The 15476-nt window shown below is 41.4% G+C and overlaps 1 protein-coding gene across 3 annotated transcripts in view; it reads right to left on the bottom strand.

Moving 5' to 3' along the window:
* The window catches only part of CTNNA1 (catenin alpha 1), a 97187-nt gene that overhangs the window by 58931 nt on the left and 22780 nt on the right, over nt 1–15476 (bottom strand). For all 3 annotated transcript variants that reach the window (XM_015876000.1, XM_015875999.2, XM_032447360.1), the window contains 2 exons: nt 13743–14009; nt 10925–11128 (listed from right to left, as the gene is read on the bottom strand). In XM_015876000.1, the coding sequence (XP_015731486.1) occupies nt 10925–11128; nt 13743–14009 (471 nt within the window). The remainder of the gene's footprint in view (nt 1–10924; nt 11129–13742; nt 14010–15476) is intronic.

Here is a 15476-nt window from a genome sequence, read left to right as displayed (position 1 = left end):
AGGCTGCCTGCCTTGCCCTCTCAGAAAGGTTTCCTAAACTCCATCTGAAAGTACCCTTAGTTCTGGGGAGCAGGGAAGGCAACGTGTTCCCTAATAACGGTAGGAGATGTTCTCACAGCTCCACAGAATGGACTGGAGATAAAAGTTTAGAGGAGATTTCAGCATGCAGGAGTACCAGGACACAAAGACCGACTGCTTCATTACTACCATTGCCTTGGACTGGCTCTTACAACTCAGCACAAGAGCATCCACTTGAAGGAAGGCAAGGTCTTCACAAATCTTAATTACAGACCTGATTTAAAGTATCCCAGAAGAAGAAATAGGACCAACTCACAAGCCATTAGCTCCAGAAGGGTCAGCTGCTCAGGCACAGGACAGCAATGCTTTTGACTTTCCTCTTCCCAACCTAAACCTCGTTGCAGTTATTTCCGCATTAACTTCTCATTTTCTTGGCTTTTTTCAGTCCGCTGACCTCTAGAATTGGGATTCCTTGACTCCTGGAGAAGTGCCCAAAAACTCATTCTGCCTCTAAGGAAATTCACTATTTGGCATTTAAGGGGAACAGTATCAAATGATAGAGCTGCAGCCTTATTTTTTACTTGACATCAGAGCTCTCCTGTCACCTTCTTCCCCTGAAATGACTCAATAATGACAATTCTTCTAAAGTTGTCCTCAAAGTGAAGGTTCATAGTTGCTGTGGGGATGAGCAAATAAGCCTTAAGGTTACCAGAGGAACAGAAGCACTGCGGGTCTGGCCAGAGGCTCAAGAACTTTCTCCCTACATGATTTAATACAGTGGAGAAGGCACACCAGCAAACCCTGAAAAAACAGAAATAAATGAGGGAATTCAAACCAGACACAGAAGCCACCACAGCAGCAGAGGCAATGGCTGGGGTCCGGTAGCACATAGTGACCCCTACTAATTTTAAATGAAATTAACATACCCTTGGAAGCAATGCACAGTAAGGTTGAAAACTACCAAGGAAACACAGATATTAAGGCTTGGACCATCACTGACACTCACTGCTGGGAAGCTCTGAGAAGAAAACTACCTGTCATGACCCCCTGCCATTAGACAGAGGACTGTGAATGTGCCCACAAGTCCTGGGTCAAGATCATATCAATGTATTTAACACGTATTAGCCAGAATTATTCCAAGTTTTGCACATTAAGATATCAAATGCCTTGTCTCCTCTATGCCTCCTCTATGTCCAGCTTCTCTGCATTGTAAAATCTTAAATTTGGCATTAAAAGAAGGTTCCTGCCCCACTTGTAGGTGGAAATCATAGCCCAAAATTCTATCCATTTAGCACAAAGGTAACAGAGAGAACATCTATTTTATTTTTCAAGGAGCCCGTCTTCTAAATAGGAGACCAAAATGCATTCTACAGAAGCCTTGCAGATGAAAGGTAAGCGCGAATGAAAATCTAGAGCAAGCAAAAAGCAGAAAGGACAAAGAAAGTCCCTCCAGGGACACCTGCCTGTTGCTGGAACACCTTTCCTGCCTGAACTAATAAGCCAGTCTGCAGACAGCAAAGACGAACTTGTCTGCATCCACAGGAGCCGTAGCTCAGCTCTCCAAATGACTGCACTGCACACCCCCACGTCTCCTGAGCTTCCTTTGCTCCAGAGATGCTGAGCTCTTGAGACTTCACACATACAGAGTCAGAGACACAGAAGAGAACCTTCTGCTTTCAGAAACCTTTTTATTTGTCTAAGTACTATCAGGTTTCATTTTTCAAGCTCTTTCCACAGGTTTTATAAAGTAACTGATAATGTCAATTCACGTTAGCATATTCAGTACAACACAGATGACAGCACCTCAGGCATACAGAAAAGAGTTGGAGCTGAGAAGCTATTTTATATTTTCTGTCCACATATGGAAGCAGCAGAGCACCCTATGAATGGCAAAAGCATTTTTCTTGACAGTCAAAGGTTAACATATATGCAGGATGAGTCAATAATCCACAAATGGCTGCACATCACGCAACATTTAAGCTCAGCCTGAAACACAGAGGATAAAGAAAAACACACTCAGTCCATTAAAGGCAAAGCTACTTGTGAAAATGAGCTCGGTGGATGGCACTGACCACCACACATGCTGCAGACGTCCTGTTTTGCCCCTTATGGCTTGACCCCTAGGGAAACGCCTGCTGGTTTTATTTCCAATTGGCAATGAGAAAAATACGCCTTTTAGTACACCTCTGCAAGACAGTTCTTGGCCTGGAAGCCCACAGTTTTGCTACTGCTATGCTGAAGAAACCACCCTTTCAGACTAGCAATTCAGCAACGATAACCCTGACTGCTTGACTTTCTGAGTGAATAACCAGAGTTGAGCAGAAGGGTTTGAACCCTTGGCACATGCAAGTTGTCCCTCCTCTGCTGCTCCTCTTCCCATTTGCCTCTAACTCCTGTCCCTCCTGCTGCAGCAACACGTCCCTGGGCAAACCAAAGGCAAGATGAATTTTTCTCCTCTATTTCAAGATACAGCTTAACCCTCATCCTTTCCTCACACTAGAGGAGGATTAAGTCACTCTTCTGCCTCTATTTACATTCAAGAGGGCTGCCACTACTTGGATAAGCCACAAATGCTAATTATTCTGTATTGATTCAGTTGACTTTCCGGGACAAAGTAGCTGTAAAGCTCCAGGAGACATTATGAGCATTACAGAACATCAGCTTGTTTGAACAGGATAAGACACGCTAAGCCAAGAGCGTGGTCTAGATGTTAAATGCTACACCTAGAACAGAAGCTCCAGTGAAGACCCGTTCTGCTTACGTAGCTGTCTGTAAGAAAGTAAAGAGATGAGAGGAAAAGAAGGAAAGAGAGCTCAACTCATTATCCAGCTCCACCGGACAGCAGACAATAGAGCACCATGTGTGCACACAGCAACTGTCCTCTTTTCTTGCTTTGTTACCTTCTGAATCTCATCATTTAGAAAGACAGAACTTAATGCAGAGTTTTATTCAGATCAAGGAAAAGAAAGGAAAATCAAGGACCTGAGACACAAGCATTTGGTTCCAATGCACAAAATACAGTATTCCAGCTTTGCAATAATTCCATTGTCCCTTTCATCCAACAAGAGGGGAATTAAAAAGCCCAGTTGTGTGTGTAATACTTCTGCACACTGAGAGCATGATCCTGCTGGAGGCTACGAGGCTGTTTATCCACAGATCAGCAGTCACTGCACAATCTTACATGCTCTGCTCTATCTGTTCTCTCTGATTTTGAGAGAGTACTCAAGTAGCACTGAATAAACTGACTAAATATATTATCTGACATAGAGAAAGTTCAAATATTTTTATACTAAGCAGTAGAATTCTGAAGTGGTCTAAAAACAAAACTTTGAATTAGAAATCATACACATTTATATAAAATGTCCTACAGTTCAACAGAAGCGAAACGCTGCTGAGTGCCACATCACAAACATGCAGACGCCTCTTATTTCAAGCCTTCTTGCCACCCATCTTCAAGGCCATCAGAATAATCAAATTAAGAAGATTCTGTGTTGTACAATATTATAAAATATTAGACTAGTTAACATTGGAGATAGCACGTCTGACAGGACAGGTGAGGGCTGGGGCAGGACAACAGGTAGGACACATCCATCACAACCACACAAGGTACCCCCACGACTCAGCTCTCCCATTTACCTGCCTTCAGTTCTCCTTCAGCAGAATTCTGCTCCTCCTGAAGGGCAGCAGCCTTTATTTTAATGCGTGCTAAGGATCTAGAATAAAAACACTGAAAGGCATGTGAGGATTGCAAGTGGATTGCAGCTATGCAAAGCAATTCCAGCTAAATCCCAAATGCTGTCAAAATATTCCACTTTAAAAGGTTTTGCTGCTTGTTTGGCACCAGATGTCTCATAGCAGAGGCTGCACACAGTACACGGAGGGGAGCAATGATACCAGCAGGCTGCTGAACCCATTCTAGAACTGGGCCTCAGGTGCCGCTTGAGCTTTGCTGAGCTCCCGTAAGGGAGTATCTCCCTGAAGGTAATTATGACAACCGTACTCTTCTTTAAGAAACTCGTTTTCACTGCTCAGTACAAAGGCTGCCTTGGGCCTAAAAAAGCATTTCCAACTCGTAAATTCTTCCTTTTCTTTTAATAGGCCCAATATTGCCACATCAGAAGAGCTCCCAGAACATCCTCTGAAAGCACAGTCTGTGCCGAGTCCCAAAGCAGGACAAAGGGAAGCAACCTGGAAGCTTCTTTTTGGGGCTCAGAAACAACGAGCTGATGAGCACCACCTGAAATTCTCACCAGGCTCATCATGCTCACCAATTTACTTTACACCGCCCTGGAAGCATTTCCAACTTAAAAACAATATCGCTTCAGAAATTTCTCTATCTTCTTTAAGTAGCATTGTTGTCAATCTGATAACGTCTATGGAAATTAGTGCCCAGAGAACAGCACGCAGCTCTGCTCAACAACAGAGTCCGTGAAAGGAAAATCCAGAGGCTTTCAAGCCGTGTCCATCACTTCAGCACTCAACCATCTTGAACTGACAGAAACAATATTAAAAAGAAAGGGTAGATTATCTCAAGGCAGAATTTTTTATCAGCATCTATCATAAATATGGATCAGTCTGCCATCTTCATTCACATACACATCTCCACTGATACAGCTGCTTTCATTAAAAGGGCTGTGCAAAATCCTTCCAAATACATGAGTAGACTGATGTAAGTTTAACAGTCACGTGCAAATTCACATGTATTCCTTTCTGAATATGGATCCTTAATTGGAATACAAACTGCCGGTATTATTAATAGGCAAATTCACAATAAAAGCATCTCCGTTCTAAAGTCTCACATGTCAGTGGTAGAAATACCCTTCAGCAGCAGTTCCAAAGACAAAATCACTTCTCCCCAAACTTCCTGAAGATACGAGCTAGGTATCTCTTGCTCATTCACTTTCAAGCATCAGAGATGTTTAAAGAAGCTTTAGGAAAGAAAAGCAAACCAGTGGAATGACGATCAGGAGAACAAGCAGCACATTGCCCTGAGCACACTAACCACGGAAACAAAGTCCAAAGGAAGCATTTAGCAAGACATGGGACCACCAAGTCTGAAAGCAGAAGAGTGACATCTACATCAGGTATCCAGAGAGCCACAGCACCCCAGGCAGCACAGAGTCTGCAGTTCAGCTGCTTCGCTTACCTCCAAGATGTGCTTTGCAACAGTTGGAAATCTATTATTAAAGAAATACAACACCCCCTCCTCTGTCCCCACCATCACACCCTGCTATGGTTCTTCAGGCCAAGCAGAACATGGAAACTGGAAAAAATCAGCTGAAATAATCTGTGCTTGGAATGCCTGCTCTGAAGCTGGCCCCAAATGGTTTTTCTCCATTTGCTGCCAAGCACCTCTAATGCAATCCAGACAGCCAAGGACACAGTCAGAATGATAATATGAAAGCATTAAAATTCCCATTGAAATAGGACCTGTCAAACTACTTTATGTAACACGATTTATTGTTTCCAAATGTAGTAACAAGGGATTTTATTGTACAAGAGCATGTTGTACACAATGGGGCTCTGGGTTCACATTCCACTCTAGCCAAACCAGAGCTTCTGACAAAGTTTATGCAAGCACAAGTCTGTTACTTGTGTGCATCTGAAAGGGTAGTTAGAAGTATGAGAAACTGGTGGGGTACAGAATATGCTTCAAAAACGAGACTTCTCTGTACATTTCTGGACACCTCCAATCACTACTGTCTAATGGCTCAGTGTTCATGGAAAGAAACCCAACAGCCCGCATTCAACACGGCCAAACAAGAAAATCCACCATCAGAGGCTGAAGGAAGCCCTTATTTTCAGTCTTCCACATCAACCAGCCAAGTACAGCAGATTGGTATCTTTTGCAAGTTCAGCTTAGTAGTCAAACAGCTCAGACTGAAAGCTTCTGGCTCAGCTTCCAGCTGACAGCCTGCACTCTCCATTCTAACCTGTGAAACCCCAACCTCAAAAGCCATGACCTCCTTCATCTCTCATATTTAGCACAGTCACTAAATGAAGTCAAGCTGTCCATGCTCTAAACTAATAATGCCCAAGGAGAGCTCCAGCACAGAGCACAGTGTCACAGCTGAGTCTGTGGATGCTTCTGGATATTGCTACATCTCCATTCTGTGTACCTGCTTCTTAAAGGTGCTGAAATATTTCAGCTCTAATTAGCTCCCTGTTCTTTTTTAATGAATTCACTTCAACTACTCTAGATAATATAACTTGCAATGAAAGCCAAGGCTATAAATTTAAGGGAGTCAACCTGTAGGGTACAGAAAAGCAGAAACAAGCATTGTATCTGCTCTCTGCATTAGGGAGGGTATCATACCATCCTTCCAGTGCAAAGGATAAACTGGTGGTACTGTCCAGAAATATTCAGCTTCGTGTATTTTCTTAGAGGGGTAAACCAGAGTCAGTCAACATCCACCTACATAAAATGATGAAGCTATAACAAGATACAATAAAAAATGTCGGTTGTGCCCCTCCTGAATCCTAAATCCTAGCTTTTTTAGTATCTTCTTCATTGGTGAAACACTGATCTTGAACAATATTCAAGTAGGTGCTTTGTTCTGTCCCCCTCTCTCAAAGACTGGTATCAGCATCCAACTAAGCTCAGCCATGCTTTGAACATTTTTCCCATTTAATTAATAAAATACACACCATGAATGCCTAAATGCAACATCACACAAAGATCTGACTCTTGCCATCGATTATTTATATTACAAGTTCAGCTATGACTAAAGGTGGGTAATTTATTGCATTCGAGGCAGTTGAACTCCCATCCAAGACCTTGGACTATTCTGCTTTTACAGCGCTAGTCAGAATCAATAATGAATTTTCTTCAGCCTTCTGATTTTCGCTGTGCCACTCAGCACCAGCAATAAGAACAAAGCTTACTCAAAGTTTAAAAAAAAGAAAAGAAAAAAAAGTAAAATCACACTCAGATATTCATGTTTGCTATTTGAATCCAGGAGGGAACCGCAGTGCTAGTTTAAAAGGGAAAGTATTTCCTATTAGAGTCATGAGGCTGAAATAAGCCGAAGCCATAATGGAAGTCAGTCCTCCTTAGGGGAAAATGGAAGATGAAGGAGAAAAAAAAAATCACTGAAAAATTGAATGCTACAATTAAGGGATGAAGAGTTGGCATTTTTAGGATATAAATCAAGATATCAGCTAATAAAACTGCAGATGAAGTTCAAGAGACAAGAGGTATTAAGTGATGCACAAGACCATCTGACTTTACATTCACAAAAGCAGACAGTCCCTATGACTCAGAAGCTACATTTTCACGTAGCAGTTTCATCACGTTATCAACTCAGCGTTCAGCAGCTATCAAAAGCAAATCAAATATCAGACATTATTAACACATGACTAAGAAACAGAAACAAAACCAAAGCCACTACAACACTGTCCTAGAGTGCTTATGACTCTACAAATCAACAGCATGTCAGAGTCTCCAACAGACCAAATGGACCAGGCGCAGTTCTGGTCTCCAAATCTTAAAGAGAACTGAAAACCCAGACCAGCCTCAGCAGGAGGCTGAGAAATGCACCTACACTAACGTTTTCACTCCTGATCACTGCCACACTGCAGTTCTTCTCTCAGAACCTCTGAATGACTCAGCAAAGAGACACCAACTGTGCAGCAGCACCCAGCATCCAGGATTCACTATAACCAGCTGATGAAAGTTCTGCAAAATGGCTGAGGAAGGGCATCAAGTCCTCATTCCCTCTTCAAATCCCATTCTCCTGCACCACGCTGGTTAGTAATGAGGACAGCCCAAGCAGAGAGCTGGTGTCAAAAGTCTTCATCTTGGCAAGCAACTAATGAAAGTAGGACACTTCATTCCGGCAAAGAGAAGATGGCACAGCTCTGAACTATGTGGCACAGAGAAGGGTGAGGGGGGAAGAGCTGCCAGCTCTGAAATGAAAAAATTCATTTGCTTCAAACAAAAGGATGTTTCTTAATGCAAAAACATTTTCTTTATCAAGGAGTTCTCCAGCTTATGGATGCTGAAAGTTTATAACGGTTCAGAAAAACAAGACAGATTCATTGGAGGAAGGTCCATCAAGAGCTATTAAACACAGCCAGCAATGCTAGCTCTGGAACCATTTGAGCTACAGACTGCTGCTATCTGGGAGCTATTTTGGGCAAGGAAAACTACATACCTCCCTTGTTACTGTCATCTTTCTTGTAGGCATCTGCTATTGACTGCTGTCAGGACAGGAGACTGGCCTTGATGTAAATTTAGTTGGACCAGTTTGGGTTATTCCTCTGTTTTGAAAACAGTCAGATGGAAAAGGAAATAAAATCACACCAATCCAAGTAAAGAATATATAACTTTTATAATGAACTACTGAACAAGCAACTCTTGCCCTTCTTTTAATGATGTAATCACAGGTTTCATCACCATGCCAGCAAATGCAGGGGTCAAGGGCTTCTGTGATTCAGTTTCTTTATTACTGAAAATTGTATTTAAACAGAAGCTTCTGCCGCACATCATAACACAGCCAGCAATGCTTGCAGACTTACAGAACCCTTGGGGACAGGCCCAAGGAGACAGCTGAACCAAGGGTCCAAAAACACTAAACTCTGAGTTATAAACTACCTACGGAAAAAGCCTTTTTATTACCAAAGATCTAAAAGAAAACCCAGAAGCTAGAAGAAGCCACTAAAACAGAAGGCATTAAAACTAAAAGGGAATCTGCCTGAAGACATTCCTGTGCTTCAGCCCTTTCAGCATATTCCTCATTCAATCTTGCCTTTGAATTTTTACACTTGGCCAATAAATAGTTCCTATTCTACCTCTCAAACAAGATTTACGAAGCACTGCAAGCACAGTGCAATTAACAGATTTAATTCCTGATTCACCCCCGTCTTCAAAGGAAGATCAGAGAAAAGCACAACAGGAGATGGCTGGGCACGGTGCTGTGGGTACCTCCAATGTGCACACTATGACACTTCCTCTGCTGTGGCCGTAAGCAGCACATCCCTACTCTCTCTGTAGATGAGCCATGGCTTTTTCACTGTTTAGGTCCCCAGCTACTATTCATTCTTCAGCTCCATCATTCGGATTTCTTCCTGCCCTCAGTATGGATTTTTACACATCATCCCACATTTTCACCATAATTTATCTATTGCTTTTTCCACTCCATTTCACTGAATTTCTAATCTCATTTTCCCAACTTCACTGTCTACAATCATAATATAGCAGTGACTTTGAAAAAATTCAGTATGCTCCACTAATTTCACAATGTGTTAAAAGAGATAACATAGGGAATACATTCTTTCCATCTCGGCATGATTACTTTAACTTGCATATCAGAGACAGCAGTACACAGCCAGAGGAGCCAGATAGGCTTCTGGGCCCAAGGAAGTCAAAGCTCCAGAATCTTACATAGGTATTGACCAACTATCAATGAGAGAGATGCACTGAACCTTTTGTGCACAAGACTAAGCATTACCTCCTCCATACTTTTCATTTGCATTTTGAGGATGCTTCATTCTGTTGTGCTCACAGGCCTGCATCCAATCCAGCAGCGCATTTGATTGACGGATTGCTCCAGATGCATCATGTACTAATAAAACACTCTGCTCCAAAAGGCATTTTAAATGGCACAACACAGCGGTTGGCATCCCTGCTGCAGTCTCAAGCTCCATATAATGTCAATGCTGAGCACAAGTTACTTTCACAAGCAATTAAGACGGACAACATGAAGTACCTAGTTCAGCCTGCCAGCTATACAGGACTTGTCTTTTAGTTTTGTTCAGTTACTTTGCTCTTGTCTTCCACTGGTAGACAGGAACTCTTTCTGTACCTCTGCTCTCCAAACACCCTCACTCACACATGCAGGATTCAGAGCTCCATTACCTCATGCTGACGTATCTTTCACCAAGAAACAGCAGATTCAAAGGTAACACACAACTGCAGCTCTGCTGCTCAATGAATTCTACCATCAAAAGAAAATATCTTTGAACTATGTTTTATCCCAATAGTAAATCAGGCTTCACCTCAGCCCATCATGATTTCTTCAGCCAATTTTACTTGCCGTGACACTACAAGCCACTTCACTGCTGCAATTTCCACAGCTTTTCACCTGGAACCAATTCTCTTTTAAGAGTATTTAAGTTTAGAGACTTCACGTTGTTTAAATCTTCTGATATCCCAAGCACTGAACACTGCTAAAGCTATTCAGATTAAAATCTTTTGAGCCAAGAAAGAGGCAGCATCTGATATTATATCATGACGGCTTCAAACTTAGCAGCTCATCTTCATGACATAACACTTTTTCCAACTGTAGAAACACACTCAGGCTTCAAACCCTGAGTGCTTACATGCAGTGTAATGTACAAATGCTAGATGCTCAGTCCAACACTTCTACCAACCCGTTCCCACAATTTCTTACTCAGTATTCAGTTTTATCTTTGCACATCTTTTCTGATTAGATGGAGTAGCAACAGCAAATTAACTTGATTCTGAAAAATCTCTGACTTTAGCTAACAAGTTCACACATGCAAAATTTTGAAGCATAAAGAAAGTGGAGACGTTCTACTTTTTCCATAGGCCAAGTTACCTTATTCAAACTGATATGGTGGGGAAGGCAGCCTAATTCCACAGGATTTTTATACAAATCAATGTAAGAGTTATAACCAAAAACAGTTCTGAAGGGTCAATGCTATGATAACCATTTCTGAAGAGCAGAGATCAATCTTAAGGTAAGTATCACAGACGGTTTAAATGCACTCAAATCAACCTCCAGACTGGCCTTCTAACGAACCTTTCAGGACTCCTGGTTAACGTTCCAGTCCTATGTGAGGACAGAGTAGAGCAGCTTTCAAACCCCTTTTGGATAATCACATGGAGTTAAAAAAAAACAACACAGAAACTAAATAAACAAACAGAACAGAAGATACTCACATTCCCCATGTATTCTGAAAGAAGATCCTGCAAGGCCTGTCGCACCGCATTACACTCTGCAACTATACGTTCCCGTCGGTCATCACGTGTGCAGGATGAATCAGCCATCAGGGCTGCTCCACTAATGATGCTCTCCAGGCGCTCTTCCAGGGAAGGCCTAAAACGTTCCTCACTGAAGGTCGATGGATCCACAATGATTTGTTTCTGGTAAGATAAAGGTTTCAGAAGTTAGCAGTCAGACTGAGCAGTAAGTTACTGCGGGTCATCAAAAAGACAAACGTTTACAGCAACTCCCCGATCAGGCATAAAAAGCAAACAAAATTTTGGCATCGAGAGTGATTTTCTTGAGTAGTTTAGTAAAATTGCTAACAGGTTCCCCAGCACATTAGGTTGCTAGTCATTTCTTGCGCTGCTTTGACAGCTAAACCCAACTCAGCCACAAGAAGTCTCATTATATGAATGGCAAAAATCAAATGTGCCAGCACTAATAAAGTTCAAAGCACAGAACTCTTCTTAACTACATGTCAATCCGGACATGCCTTCACTATTTAAACTTGTCAGATATAATTACCTCATCATGAGCAAAAAAAAACCAACAAGAAAAACAAATGTCCAAAATTAGCCCTATATATAGTACTGCAATGTCCTAGTTTATCAAGACCTCCTTCCTTGACTAGTATGCAATTATACAGGTAAATACAACAGCATTTTCAAATTCATGTAAAATGACACAAATGAGAGCAGTAGCATACAAATTGATTTCTTCATGGCAGAAGTTTGTTACAGCTTCATTCTGAAGGACTATTAGTAAGCACAGCTCGTATTGAGAGACCTAAGGCTAAATAAGCAATACTGATGTATCTCCTTTCCAAGGGGCCAACATCATCATCCAGAGTTCACCAGGAAGAAGCAGTGTAGCACACACCACCTTGTGATGACTTCCAGGTGGCTTATTTAAACAGGTTCTGCAGCTCAAGGAAAACAGTACGACCATTTCAAGGTTTACTGATTTGTTTAGGGTTTGCATAGGTTTTCTCCCAGTTAAGGGGCAGGATGGAAAGATGTTACTAATTCATCATGAAAGAAGCCCCAAAGCTTTTTGCAATAGGAGTTTTCTACAGTCGGTTTGTATGCCAGCTAATTTCAACATTAATGTCAGCACAATTAGTCTCCCAGCTGAGTAACCACAGAATTCACAGCAGGTTTAGACACAGCTCACGTTGTTCTAAATATTCCCATTTGTCCTGAAAACTTTGGCCATTCAGGTCATACAGTGGTAGTATGCTACAACCCCAAAACTGCACCAATAAACGAGATAATCGCTATCTTGTTATCTTCTGGTAGTCATTTAATATTTTACCATCATGGCAGAAACGCTGAAGCACTTGGGAGGGACGTGCAAAACCTCTATTACAAAAGCACAATAACACTCACGCGTTAACAGGAAATGAAGTGCAGGGATAACATCTGCAGAGAACCTGGGCACATTTGTTTTGTCTGTCTCTGTTGGCGAGGCTGAGCAGACAAAGCCATTGCACACAATGCCCATTCAGGCTGGCCTGCTGAACAAGCCCTGCTGCTGTTAGTGAGTCACACGCTGTGTGAAACTAAAAGTTCAGAAGCTCAATGCAAGCTGCAACACTCAATAAGTCTATGGCCATATATTAGAGAGCTCATAGTAAAATATGAGCGCACAGCACAAATCATATTAAATGGTCTGAGCAAGAGTAGCCAATATACAAATTGGAACTGACATGTTTTTCAGTTCTACATACCAGAGCCGGTCCTCAGCATCCTGTGCTGGTACTAAAACTGCCTTCCCATCCTACAGATCTGATCGAACCTGTGATCCTTTGGGTGTTAACCCAATGCACGTTCTTCAGACATATGTAGCTGAATGTACAACTGACAGAATTTGAGATAGATTTAAAACTGAAATCTGTCACAAAGATCAAGATAACCACCATGTCCTCTTGTAACCCAAGAGATGACAGGGAAAGGCTTCATATTCAGCACAGGGAAAACCTCAAATAGGATTTTATCCTTTAGGGAGATGTTAAAAGAAGTTAAGAAATATGGAAGAAAGTAACAGAGGAGCAGGGGTGGCAAGAGCAGAAGAGGAAAAGGTGAACAATATTTGGCAAAAAAGAAGTACTAAGAATTTTGTGACTGACAGCCTTGTGATACCAAAAAAAGTTTTAGAGGGAAGTTATTTCCAAGGTGGTTAAAATTCTCAGACCGGATCAGCAATAGACACAAAATACTGGCTTCAGATGGAAAGTAAAAGTGCATGGCTACGCTCGGTAACTTATGGAGCATAAGATAAAGAAAATGACAGATCAGTACTACACATTGGTTTGAACTGACTTCATTCCCAACTAGATAACACATTAAACTTCCCACTCTATGTTCTTCTCAATAGGTAGTTTTGGGTAACTCCAAACACATTATTCACTTTTAATAAGTCATTTCTGTCACCAACAAGAGTAAATTACATAAATATATTATAAAATAATCAATTTCAAATAAACCAAGGGCTTATATCTACTGTAGCAGGAGGCTAACAGCTATTTTTGATCTAGTTTAACTTGACAGCCTTCAATCACTGAGAACTGCATATCTCCCTTCTATATTTTACCAATCCTAGTTTTGAAAAAGCCGATTTTCAAAAAAATAAAAGCCTGTTTCACCTGGGACTTGCAGTATTTCAGGTGAAAACAGTTTTACCAGGTAACAAACAAAAGGTGTTGCTTGTAAATCACGTAAGTAAACACAATACTTGGAGTTGCCACTTTTTATGTACAGGTTCAGAACTTACATCAAAATTGTTCAGAGCATAAGCCAGCTCTCCACCTCCACCCTGCTGCTGGGCAGCATCATCTGATGCAGTTGCTTGAGCTGCGTTTGAGATGCCCGTGACTGCTTGCTGAAGCTGTTTGTAGATCAAATCCCGGTTAGCTTTGTACGCAGCCACATCAGGGTGCTGCAGACAGGCCTGAGATGCAGTATAGAGAATAGGAACATTCTTCTGCAGGATTCCTCTGGCTGCCGCCATCTGATCACGGTGACCCACATCTTTCAATTCCTATTAGGAAAATTAAAGAAAGAAGCAATTGAAAACAGTCCCCACACATAATCCATATACTGTCTTCCTGCATCTTCAAGAGACAGGTGGATTCTTTGCCCGGCATGTTCAAATCTAATTCAACCTTGAGCTTTCCCCATATTCCTGTTATTAATAGCTCAACCAATCTCAGAACACAACAGCTCCATAAAAACTCAAATAAAAGTAGTATTACAGGGCAATTCACAGCTCCACATTTCAAAATCCAAGACGTGTTTGCTCCTTGCCACAGTAAAGGACCAGCACTCTGAAAGCAGACAATACCGCTACATCAGGAGAACTCAGAAGCTGTGACCTCACTTTTCCATATGTGCTTTAAGATGCCAAGAGATAAGTGACAAGCATCATTTAACTAGAGGAAGAAAAAAGAGAGGTAATCTCTGACAATCACTGACATTAGTCTTCTGGCTCTCTTTCAGAAGTAATTAATCAAATGAATTTGTGCAACGAGCACAGAGAGATTGTGTGAGAAATTCATATGGTTATTCTGCATGGTGCAGTTCAACCACAGGAACCACGCCATGAATTTTGCATCTAAGAAGTCAGATCTTAAATTTAACCCGTATACTCAAAACCAGTACGTTTCCTTTAATCTCACCTACAGGATGGAGCTCACTTCCCTCACGAGACTCACATACTTCATTTACAAGAACAAGAATATCACTCAACTTCTTATTCATCTCCAAACGGAGCAAATTAATCCAACGACCATAATTATTACTAATTGAAGGCTGAGTGAGCCCATAGGTCCTTTCACAAATACTCATTGCTGTGATTCTTTAAAGCACCATCATCTCCGCTTTGGAATCTAACTACTATGAATGGAGAGAGCTTCTGAGTCCTGCACAAGCAGCACTGTTTATAAAAAGGAAGAAGCAATGCAATTATTAGCAGCACAAACACTTTAAAGTTACCTCTTAAGCCTTACAGAGAGGTGATGAAAATGAAGAAGTGGGCTGCTTTACCAACAGAAAAAAATAAATAATCTGACAGACTCTTCAAAATGAATGAGTAATACACGACCTCTGTAAGACACACACTAAGCAGCGAGGGCACTCCAAGCAGGCTTTCAGATTTACAGATTTAACACAACCACTTCTCATAGTGTAAAACAATCCATCACAAAGCAGTTTAAGGACATTTATTGTATTGCCATCACAACCCCATTCCCATTTACTGCAATCAGATTCTAGATACATAACCAACCAGCAATCCATTTAAACTGTTCCTAGTTTATTTTCAAAGATAAATCCATGCAAGAAAACAAGCAGCGTGAGAGGTGCATAAACAGTTTGGGTTTGTATAGATCAGCAGAACAAAAAATACAGTCTACAAAAACTACGCTGTTTCAGATAACTGAGACTGCCTACACCTTCCTCTTAAGACTTACCTTACATAGGAATGAGTCACAACAGTCATGTTGTACAA

This window comes from Coturnix japonica, chromosome 13, assembly GCF_001577835.2.
Source record: "Coturnix japonica isolate 7356 chromosome 13, Coturnix japonica 2.1, whole genome shotgun sequence".
Taxonomy (NCBI): Eukaryota; Metazoa; Chordata; class Aves; order Galliformes; family Phasianidae; genus Coturnix; species Coturnix japonica.
The sequence above is the reverse complement of the archived record's forward strand: the minus strand, read 5'-3'. Positions and strand labels throughout refer to the sequence as shown.